The following is a 26,634-nucleotide window of genomic DNA, read 5'->3' as shown; positions in this document are numbered from 1 at the left end:
TCAGGCACAAAGAACAATGAGCTTCACATGTTTGGATTAATTATCTCTTTTTCCAGCCTTTTCTGACTATTTAAGACCCTCCCCAAACTTGTGAACAGCACTCAAACATGGTCAACATGGGAAAGACAAAGGAGCATTCCAAGGCCATCAGAGACAAGATCGTGGAGGGTCACAAGGCTGGCAAGGGGTACAAAACCCTTTCCAAGGAGTTGGGCCTACCTGTCTCCACTGTTGGGAGCATCATCCGGAAGTGGAAGGCTTATGGAACTACTGTTAGCCTTCCACGGCCTGGACAGCCTTTGAAAGTTTCCTCCCGTGCCGAGGCCAGGCTTGTCCGAAGAGTCAAGGCTAACCCAAGGACAACAAGGAAGGAGCTCCGGGAAGATCTCATGGCAGTGGGGACATTGGTTTCAGTCAATACCATAAGTAACGTACTCCACCGCAATGGTCTCCGTTCCAGACGAGCCCGTAAGGTACCTTTACTTTCAAAGCGTCATGTCAAGGCTCGTCTACAGTTTGCTCATGATCACTTGGAGGAATCTGAGACTGACTGGTTCAAGGTTCTCTGGTCTGATGAGACCATGATCGAGATCTTTGGTGCCAACCACACACGTGACGTTTGGAGACTGGATGGCACTGCATACGACCCCAAGAATACCATCCCTACAGTCAAGCATGGTGGTGGCAGCATCATGCTGTGGGGCTGTTTCTCAGCCAAGGGGCCTGCCATCTGGTCCGCATCCATGGGAAGATGGATAGCACGGCCTACCTGGAGATTTTGGCCAAGAACCTCCACTCCTCCATCAAGGATCTTAAGATGGGTCGTCATTTCATCTTCCAACAAGACAACGACCCAAAGCACACAGCCAAGAAAACCAAGGCCTGGTTCAAGAGGCAAAAAATCAAGGTGTTGCAGTGGCCTAGTCAGTCTCCTGACCTTAACCCAATTGAAAACTTGTGGAAGGAGCTCAAGATTAAAGTCCACATGAGACACCCAAAGAACCTAGATAACTTGGAGAAGATCTGCATGGAGGAGTGGGCCAAGATAACTCCAGAGACCTGTGCCGGCCTGATCAGGTCTTATAAAAGACGATTATTAGCTGTAATTGCAAACAAAGGTTATTCCACAAAATATTAAACCTAGGGGTTGAATAATAATTGACCCACACTTTTATGTTTAAAATTTATAAAAATTTAACTGAGCAACAAAACTTTTTGGTTTGTAAGATTTATGCATCTGTTAATAAATCCTGCTCTTGTTTGAAGTTTGAAGGCTCTAACTTATTTGCATCTTATTAAACCTGCTAAATCTGCAGGGGGTTGAATACTACTTGTAGGCACTGTATGTAAGGTATTAGTTTATATTGGGGCTTCAATACGTAAGCCGGCAACCCACGTCAAGGGTCCTTACATTTTTGCCGGTCCTAACGCTAAACATTGAGTAAAAGCTCACAGACGCACAAAGAGGACTTAAAAATCCTCCAGAAAACTGACAAAAAAAACCAAACATACAGGTATATACAGCACCAATATACACTCACCGGCCACTTTATTAGGTACACCATGCTAGTAACGGGTTGGACCCCCTTTTGCCTTCAGAACTGCCTCAATTCTTCGTGGCATAGATTCAACAAGGTGCTGGAAGCATTCCTCAGAGATTTTGGTCCATATTGACATGATGGCATCACACAGTTGCCGCAGATTTGTCGGCTGCACATCCCAAAGATGCTCCATACAAGGCAGGATGGATCCATGCTTTCATGTTGTTTACGCCAAATTCTGACCCTACCATCCAAATGTCGCAGCAGAAATCGAGACTCATCAGACCAAGCAACGTTTTTCCAATCTTCTACTGTCCAATTTCGATGAGCTTGTACAAATTGTAGCCTCAGTTTCCTGTTCTTAGCTGAAAGGAGTGGTACCCGGTGTGGTCTTCTGCTGCTGTAGCCCATCTGCCTCAAAGTTTGACGCACTGTGCGTTCAGAGATGCTCTTAGGCCTACCTTGGTTGTAACGGGTGGCGATTTGAGTCACTGTTGCCTTTCTATCAGCTCGAACCAGTCTGCCCATTCTCCTCTGACCTCTGGCATCAACAAGGCATTTCCGCCCACAGAACTGCCGCTCACTGGATTTTTTTTCTTTTTCGGACCATTCTCTGTAAACCCTAGAGATGGTTGTGCGTGAAAATCCCAGTAGATCAGCAGTTTCTGAAATACTCAGACCAGCCCTTCTGGCACCAACAACCATACCACGTTCAAAGGCACTCAAATCACCTTTCTTCCCCATACTGATGCTCGGTTTGAACTGCAGGAGATTGTCTTGACCATGTCTACATGCCTAAATGCACTGAGTTGCCGCCATGTGATTGGCTGATTAGAAATTAAGTGTTAACAAGAAGTTGGACAGGTGTACCTAATAAAGTGGCCAGTGAGTGTGTGTATATATATATATATATATATATATATATACACACACACACACACACACACACACACACACACACACACACACACACAGCGGGGACGGGAGCAGCTACATACAGGTATATACAGCACTAATTTTATATATATATATATATATATATATATATATATATATACATACACACAACGGGGACGGCAGCGGCTACATACAGGTATATGCAGCACTAATATATATATAATATATATATATATATATATACACACACAACGGGGACAGGAGCAGGTACATACAGGTATATTCAGCACTAATGTATATATATGTATGTATGTATATGTATATATATATATATATATATATATATATATATATATATATATATACACACAGTTATATGAAAAAGTTTGGGCACCCCTATTAATCTTAAGCTTAATGTTTTATAAAAAAAATAGTTTTTTTCTCTGTCGCCCATGACGGCACCACGGAGAGAGGGGATCCGCCCACCAAGGACAGGAAACCTACAGATAAAAAGGGCGGTACCACTCTCCCGCATCAGTTGGTTTCCTGTCCTTGATGGGAGACCTACAGACTTACCAGAAGGAAGATCGTTGTGGGATTCCGGGGCCAATCAGTCCGACTCAGGCAGCTGGGGTCCCTCTGCCTCAGCTGGTGTGGTCACCCGAAGCGCCACCGCTGGGGCTAGTGGGCCTCTAGGGTGTGCAGGGGAGGTGACATGGAGTTCGCGGTCACCTCCCTAGGTAAGATGCAGCAGCGGCAACATCCAGGGGGGTCCCTCTGTGGTTGCGGGAGGAGCGGCGCGGCTCTCCCTTTGGAAGCGTCAGCCTGCACACTGCATAGCCGACCGGCGTGCAGGGACCGCGCGTTAGGGCAGGCTGCAGGCTGCAAAAAGACCGGGAGCTTCGGTGGGCAGCGGGTCATGTGCGGCACCATCTTGGACTGCACGTTGGAAAGAGCGATAATGGCACACTCCGCAGGCGCCGGGAGAGGCGCTTCAGCGCAGGCGCATAATTGAATCAAGCGGTGGGAATCGCCGCTGCATAAAAAGAGGCTGCTTCAGTAATCCGTCGGTAAAGGAACCGCAGCACGAGCCGCGGCACAGGCCGCAGCGCAAACCGCAGCACTAGCCACAAAAAAAAAAAAAAAAAATGCCACAGCAGCGATAATCATACAGGGGGGTCCCTCTGTGGTTACAGGGAGAGTGGCGCTCTCCCCCCTGAAGCATAAGCCTGCAATCTGCAAAAGCCAAGGCCCCCGGTGTGCAAGGGAAAAAAAAAAAAAAGCCGCATGCTGCCTCTCCCAGAATCTTCTCCAGGGAAACACCTGAGCTCAGCCTACTTCAGTTGCCAGGCCTGGACCTCATGGGGGAGAGAAAATCATTGACAGCAATGCAGCACTCCTGATGGGACGCCGCTTCCCCTCATGATGGGCTCTCGGCGTCACCAGCTCCCCCTGTTTTTTAGCAGGTATGGAGCCAGCACAGGTAAGTGCATGGTGGAATGTTCTGTTGATAGCTCATGCCTTTGTGCAAAGCTGTGCAAGAGCTTCATATGTGAGGTATGTTTTCACATATACACAGCCAGTCCTTGGACCTCTAGGCTATAATAAGGCCATATGTCCAGGCTACATCTCATGATTTGCCTTAAGTTAGTTGCATGTCTTGTCTGCGCAGAGCCTTATGATTAGACTTCAAAGTGACCTTTGGAAGCATGGTTTTCACTTTTTTTTGTGAGGGGGGTCTGATAAACAGGTGTCTCACTTTTCTTTGCAACTTAACTACTCTATGCCTTGGGAGGACATACAGTGTTAATGGAGCACTTTGCCTCCATGAAGACTGCCCTTCAGCTGCGACTCATTAGTTAGCTCCTTCGGGTGGGGTCAGTCTGACAAATGAGATGTACTATTCAGAGTGGAGGCTTATCCGTATCTCTGAGAGATTGCTCTTTTGCTTGTAACTATGTGCCAATTTTCAAGCATGACTGTAGCTCTATGCTTTATATTGTGTGTGGCTGAACATCATATAATAATAATAATAATAATAATCTTTATTTTTGTATAGCGCTAACATATTACGCAGCGCTTTGCGGACCTTGTCATCGCTGTCCCCGGTGGGGCTCGCGGTCTGAATTCCCTGTCGGTGTGTCTTTGGGGTGTGGGAGGAGGCCGGAGTGCCCGGAGGAGACCCACGCAAGCGCGGAGAGAGCATGCGGGCTCTTTGCGGATGTTGTCCTGGGTGGGATTTGAGCCCGGGACTCCAGCGCTGCAGGGCTGGCCACTAAGCCACCGTGCTGCCCCATATCATACGGCATCATGATACTTTTATGCATTATATTGAGTGCAACACATTGCATCATGTTTCCTCTATGCATCGTATTGAGTGCCTCTGTGTGTCATATTGCATCTTAGAGCCTCTATGCATCTTACCGAGTGCCCCTGCATGTCATGGTGCCTCTTTGCATTATATTGCGTGTCTGTGTATCATATTGCTTCTATGCATTATGTCGTGTGTCCCTGTATCATGTCGCATCATAGTGCTTCTATTGCATTATTGTGCCTCTACGTATCATATTGAGAGCCTCTGTGCATCATGTTGCATCATAGTGCCTTTATGCATCATATTGAGTGCATCTGTGCTTCATATTACATCAGTGCCTCTATGCATCATATTGAGTGCCGCTGTGCGGCATGTTGCATTATAGTGCCTTTATGCATCATATTGAGTACCTCTGCTTCATATTGCATCATTGTGCTTTTATGCATCATATTGAGTGCCGCTGTGCAGCATGTTGCATTGTAGTGCCTTTATGCATCATATTGAGTACCTCTGCTTCATATTGCATCATTGTGCTTTTATGCATCATATTGAGTGCCTCTGCATCATGTTGCATCTTAGTGCCTCTATGCATCATATCGAGTGCCTCTGTGTATCATATTGCATCATAGTGCCTCTGTGCTTCATGTTGTATTATAGTGTTTCATATTGCCTCTGTGCATCATGGTTCACAGTGCCTCTGTGCATCATGTTGCATCATGTCGCATCTTAGTGCTTCATATTGCCTTTATGCATTGTATTGCATTATGTTGCATCGTGGTGCTTCATTGTGCTTTTTTGCTTCACATTGCACATTGCACATTGATGCATAGCCCCTCCATGCATCAAAATGTGTGCTTACGGGCATCTTATTGCTTCAGTGCCCCTGTGCCTTAGGGGGTATCATTAGTATCATAGTTCCTCTGTGCTTCCTAGTACTTCGGGCTTGGTATTTTCTTTTTTGGCTCTGGGTTAGACCTTCTGATTTAGGTTATGCAGCCACGCACAAGGTATATCATGGATCTACCATTTCACATTTTTGTCTTGGGCCCCAACTCTGGCTTATAGAGTCCTAGTGGTTTTGTACCCAGTTCCAACTTCTGTTGATTCATTCTTTACAACAGGGCTTAGCTGAGCTTTGCTTGAATTGGCTGAGTAAATTAGCAGTTCTTCCGTACGGAACAGTTTTTCTCAACCTATAAAGGGACATACTACTGTCCTGGGAGCAGAAAATACCAAGAGGTGGAAGGAATGTGACAATCAGGCTGGTTTCCTTGATTAACATCCAGAAGACAGATTCTCGTCCCATAAGTCTATTGTATGATGGTTACCAGGGACGGCATGTCTGCCTTTGGCACCTTGTGGCGAATCAGCACCTCTCTGGTGGTAAGAATCCTGTTTTTCTCTAGCCATAGAGTATGGCTACTCCCTCCATGGCTGATAACACTGACAAGCTTGCCTTTTAGGATATGTATATGTGTGTATATGTGTGTAATGTCTGTAAAATAGGAGTGATGATCCACGTTTCCCTTTCAGCGTTTCTAATGAGAGGCCAACTCTGGTAATGTTAGGAAATATTACCTGCCGGATTGTGTATTCCTTAGTTGCAATAATATCCAACCCTTGTTTGGGGTTTAGACACCTGCAGATTGCATATTTTCTGTTAGTACAATAAACCTCATTTCAAGGCAGAAACATTACTGTGTCCAACAGTTATTAGATATATGAAACTGAAATAGCTGTTGCAAAAAAAACAATTTTTATAAAACATTAAGCTTAAGATTAATAGGGGTGGCCAAACTTTTTCATATAACTGTATATATACAGTGGGGCAAAAAAGTATTTAGTCATTCAGCAATAGTGCAAGTTCCACCACTTAAAAAGATGAGAGGCGTCTGTAATTTACATCATAGGTAGACCTCAACTATGGGAGACAAACTGAGAAAAAAAAATCCAGAAAATCACATTGTCTGTTTTTCTATCATTTTATTTGCATATTATGGTTGAAAATAAGTATTTGGTCAGAAACAAACAATCAAGATTTCTGGCTCTCACAGACCTGTAACTTCTTCTTTAAGAGTCTCCTCTTTCCTCCACTCATTACCTGTAGTAATGGCACCTGTTTAAACTTGTTATCAGTATAAAAAGACACCTGTGCACACCCTCAAACAGTCTGACTCCAAACTCCACTATGGTGAAGACCAAAGAGCTGTCAAAGGACACCAGAAACAAAATTGTAGCCCTGCACCAGGCTGGGAAGACTGAATCTGCAATAGCCAACCTGCTTGGAGTGAAGAAATCAACAGTGGGAGCAATAATTAGAAAATGGAAGACATTCAAGACCACTGATAATCTCCCTCGATCTGGGGCTCCATGCAAAATCCCACCCCGTGGGGTCAGAATGATCACAAGAACGGTGAGCAAAAATCCCAGAACCACGCGGGGGGACCTAGTGAATGAACTGCAGAGAGCTGGGACCAATGTAACAAGGCCTACCATAAGTAACACACTACGCCACCATGGACTCAGATCCTGCAGTGCCAGACGTGTCCCACTGCTAAGCCAGTACATGTCCGGGCCCATCTGAAGTTTGCTAGAGAGCATTTGGATGATCCAGAGGAGTTTTGGGAGAATGTCCTATGGTCTTATGAAACCAAACTGGAACTGTTTGGTAGAAACACAACTTGTCGTGTTTGGAGGAAAAAGAATACCGAGTTGCATCCATCAAACACCATACCTACTGTAAAGCATGGTGGTGGAAACATCATGCTTTGGGGCTGTTTCTCTGCAAAGGGGCCAGGACGACTGATCCGGGTACATGAAAGAATGAATGGGGCCATGTATCGTGAGATTTTGAGTGCAAACCTCCTTCCATCAGCAAGGGCATTGAAGATGAAACGTGGCTGGGTCTTTCAACATGACAATGATCCAAAGCACACCGCCAGGGCAACGAAGGAGTGGCTTCGTAAGAAGCATTTCAAGGTCCTGGAGTGGCCTAGCCAGTCTCCAGATCTCAACCCTATAGAAAACCTTTGGAGGGAGTTGAAAGTCCGTGTTGCCAAGCGAAAAGCCAAAAACATCACTGCTCTAGAGGAGATCTGCATGGAGGAATGGGCCAACATACCAACAACAGTGTGTGGCAACCTTGTGAAGACTTACAGAAAACGTTTGACCTCTGTCATTGCCAACAAAGGATATATTACAAAGTATTGAGATGAAATTTTGTTTCTGACCAAATACTTATTTTCCACCATAATATGCAAATAAAATGATAAAAAAAACAGACAATGTGATTTTCTGGATTTTTTTTTCTCAGTTTGTCTCCCATAGTTGAGGTCTACCTATGATGTAAATTACAGACGCCTCTCATCTTTTTAAGTGGTGGAACTTGCACTATTGCTGAATGACTAAATACTTTTTTGCCCCACTGTATGTATGTATATATATATATATATATATATATATATATATATATATATATATATATATATATACACACACAGCAGGGACGGCAGAAGCTACATACAGGTATATGCAGCACTAATATATACCGTACTTATTGGGAAGGATGCCAAATCAGATACTTATTGGGAAAGATGCCAGAGCACATACTTATTGGGAAGGATGCCAGAGCACATAATTATTGGGAAGGATGCCAGAGCACATACTTATTGGGAAGGATGCCAGAGCACATAATTATTGGGAAGGATGCCAGAGCACATACTTATTGGGAAGGATGCCAGAGCACATACTTATTGGGAAGGATGCCAGAGCACATACTTATTGGGAAGGAAGCCAGAGCATATACTTATTGGGAAGGATGCCAGAGCACATACTTATTGGGAAGGATGCTAGAGCACATACTTATTGGGAAGGAGGCCAGAGCACATACTTATTGGGAAGGATGCCAGAGCACATACTTATTGGGAAGGATGCCAGAGCACATACTTATTGGGAAGGATGCCAGAGCACATACTTATTGGGAAGGAAGCAAGAGCACATACTTATTGGGGGAAAGGATCCCACCCTATCTGTCTGCTGAAGGGCTCACTGTTAGGCTCCACATGTTACATTGATTGATTCATCTGAAGAGCCACCATGTGATACTCTCACCATGTCCGCTCTCATATTGAACAGGGATGTCGAGGGTGGGACACAAATCTCTTTGTTTTGTGTTTTGCATAATATCTGAATAATATATTTTTATCTCTTTCCCTTCAGATTATGTCCGGGAGCAATAGGAAGCAGTAAGTATAAGCATATGTTAAAATTATCATCATGTATAATGGTCCTATGGCATTATATACTGTAATGTATGTGCACATGGCTTTTCTTTCAGGTCCGTCGCACCTCCTCACCCTCTCTACAAATACGGTAACTTAAAATCTAGTGTGACTTAAAGAGGTTTTGGTACCAATTGGAAATGCCATAAATATCCGATAGGTGGGGCTGCAAAAATGGATCTTTAAAAGTAGCCATATGAAGGAGCTGCAGCGCTTTCCAATCATCATGTCCTTTTAGCTCTCATCAACCATGCTTGGGATATCTCCAAAAGATGAGCTTCACTTTAATTGGTTCACATCTGTAACCAATTGTTCCTATGAATTTAGAATGAATAATAATACATTTAACTAAATGGTCGTTAAAAATCAATCTCATCTTCCTATGCAGACTTATCTGTCTCCATGGTAACAGACTACAAAAAGACCCTTTGTGCTGTCTGATCCTGTAATAATACTGTGTCATTCTCCTTCCATTTTTGGATGATGGATTGAACAGTGCTCCGTGAGATATTCAGAGCTTGGAGTATTTTTACTATAACCTATCCATGCTTTACTCTTCTCCACAACGTTATCCTTTACCTGTCTGGTGTGTTCATTGCTTTTCATGATGATGTTTGATCCTTAATGTTCTCAAACAAACCTCTGAGGCCTTCACAGAACAGCTGTGAAGGCCTCAGAGGATGCAAAATTATGTGACATTTTCTTAACACTTCACAAATACTCAGCCGTGTGGGCGGGGGAAGCTTTCTCAGCTCTTCTACATGCTACATCTAAAAACTGTGATTGTGTCAAACTGCTGCACCCAATGAACTAAGTGACACATCACTGGAATCAGGGTCTCTTGTCCTACATCATGCTGCTCTCTGATGAGGTAGCAAAGACCTTTTGACAGATTCCCTTTAAAGATGGTAAATGACTTGACTAACAGTTTAAGGGTAATTTCCCACATTAGAATTTGCATCAAATACACGCTGTGTGAACATACCCTTAGTGTCTTTCCTCAGAATTGAATCAAAACTCGGCTTTCATTTCTAGAACGTCTCACATTAAATGAACTCGGGGAGTTCTGATTGGTTGCTATGGGCAACAAGCACAGTGTTACTGTCAGACAGTTGATAAGCAAGGTCCTATGGCTTCAGAACGAGACTGCAGGTAGTTGTCTGCTGCCATGGAATCACATAGGCCTGCATAGGAGCTGCAGCCGCAAAATGATTCCTCATTAATCTCAGTGCTGTTTACATTTTGAAAAGGCAAACAACGAAATTAACTTTGTTCCTGGATTAAGGGAAGACTTGGACATATCTTGCATATTTACTGCATGAGTCGTATTACCTTTCTTTACTTAATGAGGTCGTGTTGCTGAGTAGTTGGCTCAGGACAGGGCCGGCTCCAGGTTTTTGAGGGCCCCGGGCGAAAGAGTCTCAGTGGGCCCCCCCCTTTAACACATACCACGATTCATGATCCCATATAACACAGCCATGTAGTATATAACACAGCCACGTAGTATATAGCACAGCCCACGTAGCATATAACATAGCCACGTAGTATATAACACAGCCCACGTAGCATATAACAGCCCATATAGTATATAGCACAGCCACATATTATATAGCACAGCCCACGTAGTATATAGAACAGCCATGTAGTATATAGCACAGCCCACGTAGCATATAACAGCCCATATAGTATATAGCCCAGCCACTTAGTATATAACACGGCCCACGTAGTATATAGAACAGCCATGTAGTATATAGCACAGCCCACATAGCATATAATAGCCCACGTAGCTTATAACAGCCCACGTAGTATATACATGGCCCACGTAGTATATAGAAAAGCCATGTAGTATATAGCACAGACATGTAGTATACAGCACAGCCCCCCTCCCCCCAAGAATGGCCCCATAGTGCAGTACTCACTGTTATAGTTAAAAAAAAAAAAAACACTCCTCACGTCTCAACGTTCCTGCCCGCGCTGCTCCCTCCCTGCTCCGGTCTCGGCGGCTGCCGCTGCACTGCCTGACACACGAGTGCGCGATGACGTCATCGCGCACCCGCAGTGTCAGAGGCAGAGCGGGGATTGATGGGAGAGGGAGCGTCAGGTGACGCTCTCTCCTCCATCATTTGCTTTGAACTTTACCGGCAGACGCCGGTATAGTTCAATGCAGCGGGGGAGTCGGCGCTGGCGGCAGGCGGGCCCCCCTGCCTTACAGGGGCCCCATAGCGGCTGCGTGATGTGCCGCTAGCTGAGGGCTCCTGGGGGAGCAGGGGCCCTAGGCAGCTGCCTGCCCCTAACGCCGGCCCTGAATGGGCCCCCCTGTCTCGCCAGGGCCCCGGCGCTTGCCCGGGTACGCCAGGTGCTGACACCGGCCCTGGCTCATGTTATGGCAGCTGATTGATGAGTCCAGTACTGGTTCTTAGTACATGTGCAATCACATCACAGATGTCCATAGATAGGGTCAAGAACCTTATGGGGCATAAACTGTGATCATATCAAACATTAAACAATTATATGTATATCTACTATATAATTGTCTAAGGGTCACTTCCTTCTGTCCTTCTGTATGTCTTTCTGTCTGTCTGTCACGGATATTCATTGGTCGCGGCCTCTGTCTGTCATGTAATTCAAGTCGCTGATTGGTCATGGTAAAACAGCCAAGACCAATCAGCGACGGGCACAGTCCGGCGGAAAAATGGCCGCTCCTTCCTCCCCGCAGTCAGTGCCCGCTCCGTACTCCCCTCCAGTCAGTGCTCACACAGGGTTAATGGCAGCGTTGACCGCGGTGTAACGCACTCGGTTAACACTGCTATTCACCCTGTGTGACTAACTTTTTACTATTCATGCTGCCTATGCAGCATGAATAGTAAAACGATCTAATGTTAAAAATAATTTAAAAAAATAAAAAATAGTTACATACTCACCCTCCGTTGGCCCCCGGATCGACAACAGGCCTTTCCCGATCGCGACGCTCCGGTAACCAGTCCATGCTGCGATCTCGCGAGATGGTGACGTAGCGGTCTCGCGAGACCGCTACGTCATCATCTCGCGAGACCGCAATGCACTCTTCAGACCGGAGCGCGCGAGGAGCATCGGTAACCGGCCGCTTCGATCTGGGTGCCAACGGAGGGTGAGTATGTAACTATTCTTTATTTTAATTCTTTTTTTTAACAGGGATGTGCTGTATACTATGTGGCTGGGCAATATACTACGTGACTGGGCAATATACTACGTGGCTGGGCAATATACTATGTGGCTTGGCAATATATTATGTGGCTGGGCAATATACTACGTGGCTGGACAATATACTACGTGGCTGGACAATATACTACGTGGCTGGGCAATATACTATGCGGCTGGGCAATATACTATGTGGCTGGGCAATATACTATGTGGCTGGGCAATATACTATGTGGCTGGGCAATATACTACGTAACTGGGCGATATACTATGTGGCTGGGCAATATACTACGTGACTGGGCAATATACTACGTGGCTGGGCAATAGCATATTCTAGAATACCCGATGCGCTAGAATCGGGCCACGATCTAGTGTTTATATATATATATATATATATATATATATATATATATATATATATATATATATTACAATAAATACTCATGGACCCTGAGTAACAGTGGAGGAATTGGCTACAGCCATTTTGTATTAAAGGCTAGATTAAAAATGTACAACTTTAATAAATACTTTATGTAGAAAAATACATTAAAGTGAATCTGTCAGCAGATGTTTGTTATGTAATCTGAGAGCAGCGTAGTATAGGGCAAGAGACCCTGATTCTAATGATGTATCAATTACTGGGCTGCTTGATGTAGTTTCGATAGAATTCCTGTTTTCTCTGCTGTATATGTAGCAGTGGTCAGAATGCTGAGATGTGCATAACCCAGCCCACACCCCTGATTGGCAGCTTCCTTTGTACACTGTGCATAGACAGAAAGCTGCCAATCATTGGTGGAGGTGGGGTTACACAGAGTAGCTAAACTGCTGTGCATGTGTGTCCTAGTCAGGCATTGATAATCTCCTGCTGATAAAACACTGATTGTATTGAAACTATTACACCCAGCCTAGTAAGTGACACATCACTGTAATCAGGCTCTATTGCTCTGTATTATGCTGCTCTCAGATTAGGTGGCAAAAAACTGCTGACAGAATACCTTTAACCAAGAATAACCACCAGTAAATAAAAAAAAATTAAACCAGCCATCAGTTACACAATTCTCTGTCCACTCACATATTTACATACCTTTTAAAGGGAATCTGTCACCTCAAAAATTGTATATGAGCTGCGACCACCGGCATCAAGGGCTTATCTGCAGCATTCTGTAATGCTGTAGAGAAGCCCCCGATGTATCCGGAAAGGTAAGAAAAAGAGGTTAGATTATACTCACCCAGGGGCGGTCCCGGTCCGGTTTGGGTCCGATGGGTGTTGCGGTCCAGGTCCGGTGCCTCCCATCTTCATGTGATAACGTCCTCTTCTTGTATTCCTGCCGCGGCTCCTCAATAGGGCAGACAAAGTACGCAAAGTCAGAAAACTGTCCGTATCTGGTGTGACCACCATTTGCCTCACATCTCCTTCGCCTAGTGATGATTAGGTTGTTTGCTATGCTATGCAATGGATTATTATATGACCTACGACGTGGGTATCGCAAGGGGAACTTAGTTCGGGTAGCAACAGGCAATGATGGGGTCATTGGGTGACGTGCTGTGACTCTGCTGGCCATGCAAAAACTGGGATGTTTTCAGCTTCCAGGAATTGTGTACGGATCCTTGTAACATGGGGCCGTACATTATAAGGCTGCAACATGAGATGATGGACGTGGATGAATTGGAAGTCAGGCCGCACCCTAAATGAATAACGTCTCTATGGACAACAGGGTGCCCGTCCACACCAGGGGATCCATCCCAGTATAAAGTCCAAATGCAAAAGAAGAAACGGACAGCACCACAGCAATTGTGACAGAACAGCTTACGTGTTTATTCTGCCATCTGCAACGTTTCGGTCCTGAGACCTTTATCAAGCATTCTTGATAAAGGTCTCAGGACCGAAAAGTTGCAGATGGCAGAATAAACACGTAAGCTGTTCTGTCACAATTGCTGTGGTGCTGTCCGTTTCTTCTTTTGCATTTGGACGTGGATGAATGGCACAACATTGGGCCTCAGGATCTCGTCACGGTGTCTTTGAGCATTGAAAATGGCATCATGTTCTTGGAAGCTGAAAACATCCCAGTTCTTGCATGGCCAGCATAGTCACCGCACATGTCACCCAATGACCCCATCATTGCCTGTTGCTTCCTGAACCATTTCCTCTTGCGATGGCCACGTCATAGGTCATATTAATAATCTGTCATTACTCTAAACAAATCTTCCCAACAACCATGGAAAAACCCAGACTCTTTTTGTTTAGAAACTTTCCCGCCAAAAACAGTGTCAAGGAAATAAAAAGATCCAACTGAGTGACCAATAATCCAATGTGGGCCCCTCTTTATCACCGGGATCCCTCAATGACGGCCAAACACATCTCTGCAGTGATCATCCACATTTACAAGTATAGATTATGAAACCATTAGCCATTCTATAATAACTTGTGTTCTCTGTCATTTTTGCAGAGAATGACTTGGTAGAGGTAAGTGTCCTTGTGTTTTCAGTCATATATAGATTATTTTTTTGGATGTGTCTCTGTCACAGTTTTGTGATTTTTCATTTCTTTTTAATCAGGAAGAAGAGGAAGATGACTTGTATGAGGTCCCACCGTGTGATCTACAGAGTCGTTCCTTGCCATGTGTCTGGACTGCACAGGAGAATCACAGCGCATATTTAGGTCTGAAGTCAGTGGTACTGGTATTTAGAATTCAGTGGTACTGGTATTGAGGAGTCAGCGGTACTTGTATTTAGAAGTCAGTGGTACTGGTATTCAGAAATCGATGGTACTGGTATTCAGAATTCAGCGGTACTGGTATTGAGGAGTCAGCGTTACTGGTATTGAGGAGTCAGCGTTACTGGTATTGAGGAGTCAGCGTTACTGGTATTGAGGAGTCAGCGTTACTGGTATTGAGGAGTCAGCGTTACTGGTATTGAGGAGTCAGCGGTACTGGTATTGAGGAGTCAGTAGTACTGGTATTGAGGAGTCAGCGGCACTGGTATTGAGGAGTCAACGGTACTGATATTGAGGAGTCACCGGTACTGGTATTGAGGAGTCAGTGGCACTGGTATTGAGGAGTCACCGGCACTGGTATTGAGGAGTCACCGGCACTGGTATTGAGGAGTCAGCGGTACTGGTATTGAGGAGTCAGCGGTACTGGTATTGAGGAGTCAGCGGTACTGGTATTGAGGAGTCAGCGGTACTGGTATTGAAGAGTTAGCGGTACTGATATTGAGGAGTCAGCGGCACTGGTATTGAGGAGTCAGCGGCACTGGTTTTGAGGAGTCAGCGGTACTGGTATTGAGGAGTTAGCGGTACTGATGTTGAGGAGTCAGTGGCATTGGTATTGAGGAGTCAGCGGCACTGGTATTGAGGAGTCAGCGGTACTGGTATTGAGGAGTCAGTAGTACTGGTATTGGGGAGTCAGCGGCACTGGTATTGAGGAGTCAGCGGTACTGGTATTGAGGAGTTAGCGGTACTGATATTGAGGAGTCAGTGGCACTGGTATTGAGGAGTCAGTGGCACTGGTATTGAGGAGTTAGCGGTACTGATATTGAGGAGTCAGCGGTACTGGTATTGAGGAGTCAGTGGTACTGGTATTGAGGAGTCAGCGGCACTGGTATTGAGGAGTCAGCGGCACTGGTTTTGAGGAGTCACCGGCACTGGTATTGAGGAGTCAGCGGTACTGGTATTGAGGAGTCAGCGGCACTGGTATTGAGGAGTCAGCGGTACTGGTATTGAGGAGTCACTGGTATTGAGGAGTCAGTGGTACTGGTATTGAGGAGTCAGCGGCACTGGTTTTGAGGAGTCACCGGCACTGGTATTGAGGAGTCAGCAGTACTGGTATTGAGGAGTCAGCGGCACTGGTATTGAGTCAGCAGTACTGATATTGAGACGTCAGCGGCACTGGTATTGAGGAGTCAGCGGTATTGGTATTGAGGAGTCACTGGTATTGAGGAGTTAGCGGTACTGGTATTGAGGAGTCACCGGCACTGGTATTGAGGAGTCAGCGGTACTGGTATTGAGGAGTCAGCGGCACTGGTATTGAGTCAGCAGTACTGATATTGAGACGTCAGCGGCACTGGTATTGAGGAGTCAGCGGTATTGGTATTGAGGAGTCACTGGTATTGAGGAGTCAGCGGTACTGGTATTGAGGAGTCAGCGGTACTGGTATTGAGGAGTCAGTAGTACTGGTATTGAGGAGTCAGCGGCACTGGTATTGAGGAGTCAGCGGTACTGGTATTGAGGAGTTAGCGGTACTGATATTGAGGAGTCAGCGGCACTGGTATTGAGGAGTCAGCGGCACTGGTATTGAGGAGTCAGCGGCACTGGTATTGAGGAGTCAGCGGCACTGGTATTGAGGAGTCAGCGGCACTGGTATTGAGGAGTCAGCGGCACTGGTATTGAGGAGTCAGCTGCACTGGTATTGAGGAGTCAGCGGCACTGGTATTGAGGAGTCAGCGGCACTGGTATTGAGGAGTCAGCGGTACTGGTATTGAGGAGTCAGCGGTACTGGTATTGAGGAGTCAGCGGTACTGGTATTGAGGAGTCAGCGGTACTGGTATTGAGGAGTCAGCGGTACTGGTATTGAGGAGTCAGCGGTACTGGTATTGAGGAGTCAGCGGTACTGGTATTGAGGAGTCAGCGGTACTGGTATTGAGGAGTCAGCGGTACTGGTATTGAGGAGTCAGCGGTACTGGTATTGAGGAGTCAGCGGTACTGGTATTGAGGAGTCAGCGGTACTGGTATTGAGGAGTCAGCGGTACTGGTATTGAGGAGTCAGCGGTACTGGTATTTGGGGCATGTGGCTCCCAGTACACGGACACTTTCATACATGCATGTTAACAGACGGGGCTATGATTATATTATGGCTGGTGGAGGTCTCCATTAAACCTCTGGCATGGAAACGCCACCTGATCCCCTATTGACACCACAAACGGAAGTTCTGGTTGTGCATATATCAAAGTCCATGGGAGTTATGGAGATAGTAATTCCAAAGAAGAGAAAGCCAAACACGTGTGAATAGGTTCATCAAATGGCCGTTGCCGGTGGGCAGTGGAGGGCCCTGTAGGTCATGAGACGTACAATGTCATTGTATGCCAATTAGGGATGTATGGAGCCCGCACCATACGCAGCAGATGCTAGCTGTGTTAGGCCTGTTTCAGACCATGTTTTTGACATGTACCGTATTTTTCGGACTATAAGACGCACCGGACTATAAGTCGCTCCCAGGTTTGAGAGGTGGAAAATAAGGGAAAAAATATTTGAAGCAAAAAAATGTGGTAAAATATTTAATAACATACTATTATATGTGGTGTTATTATATATAATAGTACGTTATTATGTTGGAAGCTGCGGGACCAGTGTGGTGTCTGTACAGTAATATATCAAGATGCTGGAGGGTGAGTATAAGAATGGGGGCACAGGGCTTATATTGAAAGCACCACTCCAGCACTGCAAAATAACACTGGAGTGCTGCTTTAAAATCCCATGGGAGAACTATAACTTCCAGCATGTCCTGCAGATCCTATGACATGCTGGGAGTTATAGTTCACTAAAGGAGTGGCAGAGTGCTTTATTGTGTTTTGGAAAGAATAACCTCTTAATTGTGGCAGCCAGCCTGTGGTGAGGTAAAAGCATCCCATGACTGCACACACAGAGCCCTCCCTCTTGTTGCCTTTCCACAGCACAGGTAATGGAAGCCAGCAGATTCTAGTGTTGGAGTCTGAAGGACCTATGATGATGTCAAGAAGAGGGAGGGCTCTGTGCTGCCATGTGATGCTCCAGCCTGCCTACTTCTGACATCATCACAGGTCCTCCTTGTGCACAGCACTCAGCTCCAGCCCAGGAAGGTACCAGTGATCTCCTCTCTCCCGGACCCTGCTGCTGCTGCCTCCTCCTCCCCCGGACACACGGATCTCCCCAGCTGCTGCAGGAATCAGCGCTGAGGAATCCATGTGTGTCCCTGCTTAAGTGCAGTATTCATTTGCTGCTCCTGGCTCACAGCTCAGCTGATAGGTGGGCGGGGAGTAGCTAATGAATATTCACTGCACTTAATCATCGGGACCACATGGTTTCCCCAGCAGCTGATTCCTGGCAGTGGGGACATTTTTCTGTCTCCTGAAGTGAGATATCATTGCGATCCCACTCGCTGCTGCCCCCCTCCCCACATGCTACATCCCTACCATAAGACGCACCCACACTTTCCTTCCAAATTTGGAGGGAAAAAAAGTGCGTCTTATGGTCAGAAAAATACGGTACTTGACGTGTCAATATATATGTTGTATATGGCATATACATGTAAGAAATATAAAACATACACATTTTAATCATCTTTTGCTTTCCCATTAGTATAAAATTAAAAAATAAACGTATTGAATATTGTCATGTCATGGGGATGAGTGGAGCCGTGGAAGTTCGGATTCTTTCTCACTCTCTCTTTCGCTCTCTCTTCATAATAATTTATTGACTAAAGGTACCGTCACACTGAGCAACTTTTGAACGAGAACGACAGCGATCCGTGACGTTGCAGCGTCCTGGATAGCGATCTCATTGTGTTTGACACGCAGCAGCGATCTGGATCCCGCTGTGACATCGCTGGTCGGAGCTAGAAGGCCAGAACTTTATTTCGTCGCTGGATCACCCGCTGTCATCGCTGAATCGGCGTGTGTGACGCCGATCCAGCGATGTGTTCGCTTGTAACCAGGGTAAACATCGGGTTACTAAGCGCAGGGCCGCGCTTAGTAACCCGATGTTTACCCTGGTTACCATTGTAAATGTAAAAAAAAAAAAAACACTACATACTTACATTCCGGTGTCTGTCACGTCCCTCGCTGTCAGCTTCCCGCACTGACTGTGAGCGCCGGCCGTAAAGTAAAAGCAGAGCACAGCGGTGACGTCACCGATGTGCTGTGCTTTACGGCCGGCACTGACACAGTCAGTGCGGGAAGCTGACGGCGAGGGACGTGACAGACACCGGAATGTGAGTATGTGTTTTTTTTTTTTTTTTACATTTACAATGGTAACCAGGGTAAATATCGGTTACTAAGCGCGGCCCTGCGCTTAGTAACCCGATGTTTACCCTGGTTACCCGGGGACTTCGGCATCGTTGGTCGCTGGAGAGCTGTCTGTGTGACAGCTCTCCAGCGACCACACGACAACTTACCAACGATCACGGCCAGGTCGTATCGCTGGTCGTGATCGTTGGTAAATCGTTTAGTGTAACGGTACCTTAAGGGTGCAAGAAGGGATTATGTAAGGGAATCAGTTGATTGCAGTAGTATATGCAAAAAGTGTACATGTGTGATAGGGTCACTGGTGCCATACGTGAGAAGAGATACGTGTCGCGAAGGTTGCTGTTCTACGTGATGTGAAAGCCATAAGTTTTCCTCCAGCATTATATGTGGTCAGAGCAATCCAGTCGCTATATGGGTCTGGCTTTCATGGTGCGTAGGTCAGAGATTGGTGGGGCGCCTACCCACCATATCTCCCTGGAGGTGAGGCTGGATGCAGTTAAATGTCCAGACAGTTTTTTTTTGTTTGTGTTGTTTTGGAGGAAGGAAGCTTCCAGACTGAAGCTCCTGCAAGAGCTGCTGTTTGTGTTGTCTCAGAAGGCAGGAACTGTACTGGGAATGACTTTACATGTACTTTTTATCTTCATTTGAGCCAGAAAGGCTGTTTTCAGTTACTAGTTTGGGTGCTATGGTTTATAAAGCAATAAATCGCCCAGAGACTTTTAACCAAATGTGTTCCTGTGTCTACCTCGGGGAGCAGCTGAGTGAGCCAACCTTCCACAAGTTGTGGAGAATGCAGGCAAATGTTCCAGGAACACGGGTAGCAGCTGTGGACAAATTATATGTCCTGGGTTACTACAGTTACGAAGATGGAACAATGGTAGGACAAAATGGAGGAGCTAATCAAGCACCTGATCCTGAGTCAACAGCAGCATCACCAACAGCATCGTGAACAGCAGCAGTGCCAGAAGCAGCAACAGCAGCGCCAGGAGGAGCAGTTCTGTGAGCAGTAGCCGGTACAGCAGGAGACAAACAAACTCCTGATGCTGCAGATTCAACAACATAGGCAGATGGAACTCCTGGTGGGAGATGTCCGCAGCAAAGAAACGCCCCTCCCCCACATCAAGATGATGATTTATGCCTCCGGAAAGTAGTAAGACGAGCCATGCAAAAGATGACCCCATGGGATGACATAAAGACGTTTTTCACTGTTTTCGAACAGGTTGCAGACCGGGAGAGGCTGCCCCTGGAGCAGTGGACAGTGCTGGCCCCCTATCTGACAGGTGAACCCCAGAAACCTTATTTTGACTTGGCCTTTCAGTATGCCCGGGAATATGCCAAGTTAAAAACGGAGATATTGGCACGCTCAGGGGTCACTATGTCTGTCAGAGCCCAAAGTGTTCATCACTGGGCGTATTATGATGACAAACCTCCGCGCTCACAAATGTTTGACTTGTTGCACTTGGTCCAGAAATGGTTGCAGCCAGAGTCCTCCACTCCAGCCCAGATGGTCGAGCAGGTGGTCATGGACAGGTTTACTCATTCCCTCCTCAGTCTGCTGCAGTCCTGGGTTGCCCAGGGAGACCCCTGGAATATGGATGACCTGGTGAGCTTCGTAGAAAGGTACCAGGTGGTCGAGAAGTCCTTAAGGGAGCCAGGAGGTGGTACATCTCCATACTGGGGTACCCAGAGGGAGCCCGAGTCCCAAAAGAGGGTAACCACTGCTGAAAGTCCGAGGTTCCAAGGAGCTGCTGAGGGGCTACCAAAGGCTGCTAGTAAAGACATGATCTGCTGGCGGTGTCACGGTCCTGGACACATAGCGGCCCGTTGTCCTATTTCGACTCTTGGTCTCAGGGAGTTTGGTGACCCTGATAGGGGCCACGCTTCCCCACCAGTTGATCCCAGGGAAAATGTGGGCATCCGCTGTATCCATGGGGACGCCAAAGACTACCCTATTGCCAGAGTGTTGATAAAAATGAGCCGTGGTACAGAGTCCCATGAGGTTGGGGTAGTCAGAGACTTACTACACTCTGTGATAATTGGGCTGAACTTCAGCCTGTTCTGGGACTTGTGGGGAAAGGCAGGGGTGCCAAGTGACTCAGGCAGGAGCCAGCGCAACCCTGATGAATTTCTTTTGGAGGTGGAGGAGTTCCCCTTGTGTGTCCTAGCTGGTGATGAGGATGAAACGGTGATCAGGGAGGCTGAGGTTCCGGAACTGGGGGTTTCTGAGAAAAATTTGGGGACTGCTCAAATGCGGGATCTTACCCTAAGAGGGGCCTCTGAAAGTGTGTCTGTGATTGATGGGGTTGCTGAAGAGCCGGGGGCTGACACCAGGTATCCACACTTTACAGACAATGGCGAATTGTTGTATCCAGTGACTACACTGAGGGGAGGTGAGTTAGTGGAGCAGCTGTTGGTTCCAGGACCCTACCGGTGAGGGTTTTAGACATGGCCCATTTGCATGTTTTGGCGGGACATCTGGGGTTAGAGAAAACTCAGGAGAGAATATTACAGCGGTTTTATTGGCCGGGATGTTACCAGGAGATAGTGAGATATTGTAGATCCTGCCCCACCTGCCAGATAACCACTCTCTCTTCTCACTTCCGAAGTCCCCTAGTCTCGTTACCTGTAATGGAGTTCCTGTTCGAGCGAATATCCATGTACCTAGTAGGCCCTCTAGTTAAGTCTGCACGAGGGCACCACTGTATCTTAGTGGTCGTGGACTATGTGACCCTGTATTCTGAAGCAGTACCCCTAAGGAACTCTTCGGCTAAGAGTATCGCCCAGGAACTTGTCCATATTTTTGCTAGGACAGGCCTACCGAAGGAGATTTTGACAGAGCAGAGAACCCCGTTCATGAGCAAAGTAATGAAAGAACTATGTAGGGTCCTCCAGATTGCCCAGTTGAGAACCTCAGTTTACCATCCGCAGACCGACGTCCTAGTAGAGTGCTTCAATAAAACCTTGAAAGCCATGCTCAAAAAGGTCATTGAGAAGGATGGTCGAGACTGGGATTATCTGCTTCCGTTTCTGCTTTTCTCCATCAGGGAAGTTCCCTAAGCCTCTACTGGCTTCTCGCCGTTCAAGCTCCTGTATGGTCGACATTCGCGAGGGCTCCTGGACATTGCCAAGGAAACCTGGGAAGCCGAGATCCTGCCACACCGGAGCATCATAGATCATGTCGCCCAGCTACAGGAGAGGATGGCAAAAATAATGCCTATCGTGAAGGAGCATCTTCTCCAGACACAGGAGGTACAGGCAAGGGTGTATAACCGATCATGAAGGCTGAGACAGTTCCAGCCCGGGGATTGCATGATAGTGCTCATCCCCACTGTGGAGAGCAAATTTCTAGCCAAGTGGAAAGGCCCATATGAGGTGGCGGAGAAACTGGGCGAAGTTAATTACAAGGTACACCAGCCAGGTCGAAGGAAGCCGCACCAATTCTATCATGTAAACTTTCTCAAACCCTGGCAAGACCGAGAATTGCTGGAAACCTCTTGCCTGGGAGCCAGTCCTAAGGCCGCAGTGGACAATGTCACCATTCCTGAGACTCTAATGCTGGCCTTGGGGCAACAGTGTCAGGAGCTGTTGCAGCGAAACAGTGACCTGTTCTCAGAGTTGCTAGGGCATATGCAGGTGGTAGAGCATGACGTGGTGACAGAACCGCATGTAAGGGTGAACCTCAAGCCCTACAGAATTCCGGAAGAACGTCGGGAGGTGTTTTCAAATAAGATGAATAGGATGCTAGATCTCGGGATGACAGAGGAGTCAAAAAGTGGATGGTCGAGTCCAATCGTCCTCGTACCAAAGCCCGACGGTAAGTGGTGGTTCTGTAATGACTACCGCAAGCTGAATGAAGTCTCAAGATTTGATGGATGCCCGATGCCTCGTGTAGACGAACTCATTGAGAGACTTGGTCCCATGAGGTACATTACAACCCTCAAACTGACGAAGGGGTATTGGCAGATCCCCATATCCCGGAGTGCCAAGGAGAAGACGGTCTTCTCGATGCCTGAAGAGTGTTTTCAATACAACAGATTGCCCTCCGGTCTGCAGGGGGCCCCGGCAACCTTCCAAAGGGCGTTGGATCGGATCCAGGCTCTGCATAAGAAGTATGCCACAGTGTACCTTTATGACATTGTGGTCTTTAGCCCTGACTGGGCTAGTCATCTGCCAAAGGTAGAGGCAGTTCTGGATGCTTTAAGAAATGCAGGGTTCACTATAAATCCGAAAAAGTTTGCCATAGGAAAGGAAGAGGCAAAGTACCTAGGCTATGTCGTCGGGAGGGGCGAAATTAAGCCGCAAATAAACAAGATCGAGGCGATTCAAGAGTGACCGCAACTGCTTTCCAAGAAGCAGCTGAGGGTGTTTCTTGGAATAGGGGAGTATTATCGTCGATTCATTCCAAGTTTTGCCACAATCACCACACCATTGACAGATCTTCTTAAAGGCACCAGATCGTTAAATGGATTGATAACACAGAGATTGTGTTCCAGGAGCTGATGCAGGCTGTGTGTAAACATCCGGTTCTGGTCGCGCCAGACTTCAGCTAAGAGTTCGTGGTCCAGATGGATGCGTCAGAAGTCAGCTTGGGAGACGACCTGTCGCAAGAAATAAACGGAGAAGAACATCCCATCCTGTATTTGAGTCAGAAGCTGTCATCATGCGAGAAAAACTATGCCATCGTCGAGAAGGAGTGTCTAGACATAAAATGGGCCGTGGATACACTGAAGTATATCTACTAGGCCGGAGGTTCAAACTTGTGTCAGATCATGACCTTCTGAGATGGTTAGGGGAGAAAAAGGGTAAGAATGCCCGGGTGACTAGGTGGTTCTTAGGCCTCCAGCTTTCAGCTTCCACGTACAACACAGACCCGGGAAGTTACCCGGGAACACAGATGCCCTCTCCCAAATTCCCTGTTTGGTGTCTGAAGGTGCCAAAGCCCCCGGCTTTGGGCAGAGGGGGGGGAATATATGACAGGGTCACTGGCGCTGTATGTGAGGGGAGATATGTCTTGCAAAGGTTGCGTGATGTGAAATCCATAAATTTCCTCCAGCATGATATGTGCTGAGAGCAATCCAGTCTCATACCCACCATGTTTTCCCCTCCAGGGTGTGGCTGGAGGGAGTTAAATGTCCAGTCATTTTTTTTTCTCTGTGTTGTTTTGGAGGAATGAAGCCTCCAGACTGAAGCTCCTGCGAGAGCTGCCATATGTGTTGTCCCAGAAGGCAGGAGCCATACTGTTAATGAATTTATATGGACTTTCTATTTTCATTTAAGCCAGAAAAGTGGTTTTCTGTTACTAGTTTGGGCTTTATGGGTTATGAAGCAATAAGCCACCCAGAGATTTTAACTAAACGTGTTACTGTGTCTACCTCGGGGAGCAGCTAAGTGAGCCGACCTTTCACAATGGCTGGAGACAATATGGGGGGTGAGGCAGTGAGGGTAATTATATTTGAGGGTCATAGTGTCCCCCAGGATACGCATAGAGGCATGTTGAACCTGCTGGAGAGCATTGTAATTTCAGCCATGCCTGTTGTTACAATGCAACATAAAAGACAGAGCGGATTTGGTCAAACTATTTGACCAATTCAGATTTAAGAAAACCTGACATGGGCTTTTATTTTTGGAGAGATTTGTAGGATTGGTAGTGGGACGGATTTCTCCCTCGTGAATAACAAAAGAAAAAAGGAATATAGTCAGCTTACCGGTCTTGGACGAAATCCCCAGACCTGCCAACGCCCAGCACGGTTCAGGGTGAGCGCCCACAGCAAATGAAGACAAGAAGAGAAATGATCCAGCTGGAGGTGGAGGCAGTTCAAACTTTGTGAGACTTTATTAGACAACTAAACCGATAAATAGTTCTTCAAAATGAAAAATCTTTACATAGCAAACACCTGGCACACCAGTGAGGAGGATCAACGCGTTTCAACTATGAAGTCTTACTCATGATCTCATGATTTCTCCCTCCACTCGGGTCTTGGGAGTGGCCCATGTCCACAAAACCCATTTAGGCCACGTTCACACGCTGCGGGTTCCTCTGCGGGTTAATCCCGCAGCGGAATTGAAAATCTGCAGGGCAAAACCGCTGCGGTTATCCCTGCAGATTTATCGCGGTTTGTTCCGCGGTTTCCGCTGCGGGATTACTGCTGTACTATTGATGCTGCATATGCAGCAATATGCAGCATCAATAGTAATGTAAAAAATAATAAAAATTGGCTATACTCACCCTCTGACGTCGCAATCTCCCCGGCGCTGCAAGCGGCTGTGCCGACAAGGACCTTCGTGACGTCACGGTCATGTGACCGCGACGTCACCACAGGTCCTGTTCGGCACAGCAACTGAGACCGGACGCCGCGGGCAGCGCTGAGAGGTGAGTATAGCATTATTTTTTATTTTAATTCTTTTTTTTACACCCAAATGTGGTTCCCAGGGCCTGGAGGAGAGTCTCCTCTCCTCCACCCCGGGTACCATCGGCACATTATCCGCTTAACTTCCCGCAACGTGGGCACAGCCCCATGCGGGAAGTTAGCGGTTCAATGCATTCCTATGGGTGCAGAATCGCTGCGATTCTGCACCAAGAAGTGACATGCTCCTTCTTTTTTTCTGCAGAAAATCCGCGCGGATTTTCCACAGAAAAAAAGGATCGTCGGCACAGCGGGTTTTGTTTTCCATTAGGTTACATTGTACTGTAACTTACATGGAAAAAGGATGCGGACCCGCAGCTGCAAAACAGCTGCGGGTCCGCAGCAAAACCCGCAGCGTGTGAACATAGCCTTAAACTTTCATTTGAGGTTTGGGTATGTCAGTGTTTTATTTGCAAGCAGCAGAACAGGCGGCTCTATGCAGAACAGGACTGTGTGAGATTGAACTCAGGCCCGAGAAGACAAAGCTACTGACGCACCCACGAATGATACAATGGTGCAGTTGCCCACAGCAATGGACTGATATGGATTCTCCAGCTGTGAACCAGGGGATAAAAGTTCTGGATTTACAGTATTTAGTGAGTTTGAAAATAGAGACATTTAAGTTGAACTTTCTTAGGTCACTGTCTCATTGCTGCACGGGCATGAAAGCCGATGCATTACAGGGGTCATAGTTACCCTCTTATTAGGGTGCACAATATAATAATTAGTGATGAGCGAGTATGCTCGTTGCTTGGGTTTTCCCCAGCACGCTCAAGTGATCTCAGAGTATTTAAGACTGCTCGGAGATTTAGTTTTCATCGCCTCAGCTGAATGATTTACAGCTACTAGCCAGGCTGAGTACATGTGAGGGTTGCCTGGTTGCTAGGGAACCCCCACATGTAATCAAGCTGGCTAGTAGCTGTAAATCATTCAGCTGAGGCGATGAAAACTTAATCTCTGAACACAAACAAATACTCGGAGGTCACCTGAGCGTGCTCGGGAAAACCCAAGCAACGAGTCCACTC

The 26,634-nt window shown here is 46.7% G+C and overlaps 1 protein-coding gene across 3 annotated transcripts in view; it reads left to right on the top strand.

Moving 5' to 3' along the window:
• The window catches only part of SH2D6 (SH2 domain containing 6), a 139,325-nt gene that overhangs the window by 25,485 nt on the left and 87,206 nt on the right, over window positions 1-26,634 (top strand). Inside the window, exons 1-5 of one of the 3 annotated variants that reach the window (XM_077262866.1) lie at window positions 3,690-3,921; window positions 8,971-8,996; window positions 9,089-9,123; window positions 14,657-14,673; window positions 14,766-14,868. In XM_077262866.1, the coding sequence (XP_077118981.1) occupies window positions 3,907-3,921; window positions 8,971-8,996; window positions 9,089-9,123; window positions 14,657-14,673; window positions 14,766-14,868 (196 nt within the window). In that variant the 5' untranslated portion in view covers window positions 3,690-3,906. Of the gene's footprint in view, window positions 1-3,689; window positions 3,922-8,970; window positions 8,997-9,088; window positions 9,124-14,656; window positions 14,674-14,765; window positions 14,869-26,634 lie in introns of those variants that run through there. The other 2 variants (XM_077262865.1, XM_077262867.1) reach the window with 2 other exon arrangements.

The sequence above is a fragment of the Ranitomeya variabilis genome, chromosome 5, assembly GCF_051348905.1.
Source record: "Ranitomeya variabilis isolate aRanVar5 chromosome 5, aRanVar5.hap1, whole genome shotgun sequence".
Classification (NCBI taxonomy): Eukaryota; Metazoa; Chordata; class Amphibia; order Anura; family Dendrobatidae; genus Ranitomeya; species Ranitomeya variabilis.
The sequence above is the reverse complement of the archived record's forward strand: the minus strand, read 5'-3'. Positions and strand labels throughout refer to the sequence as shown.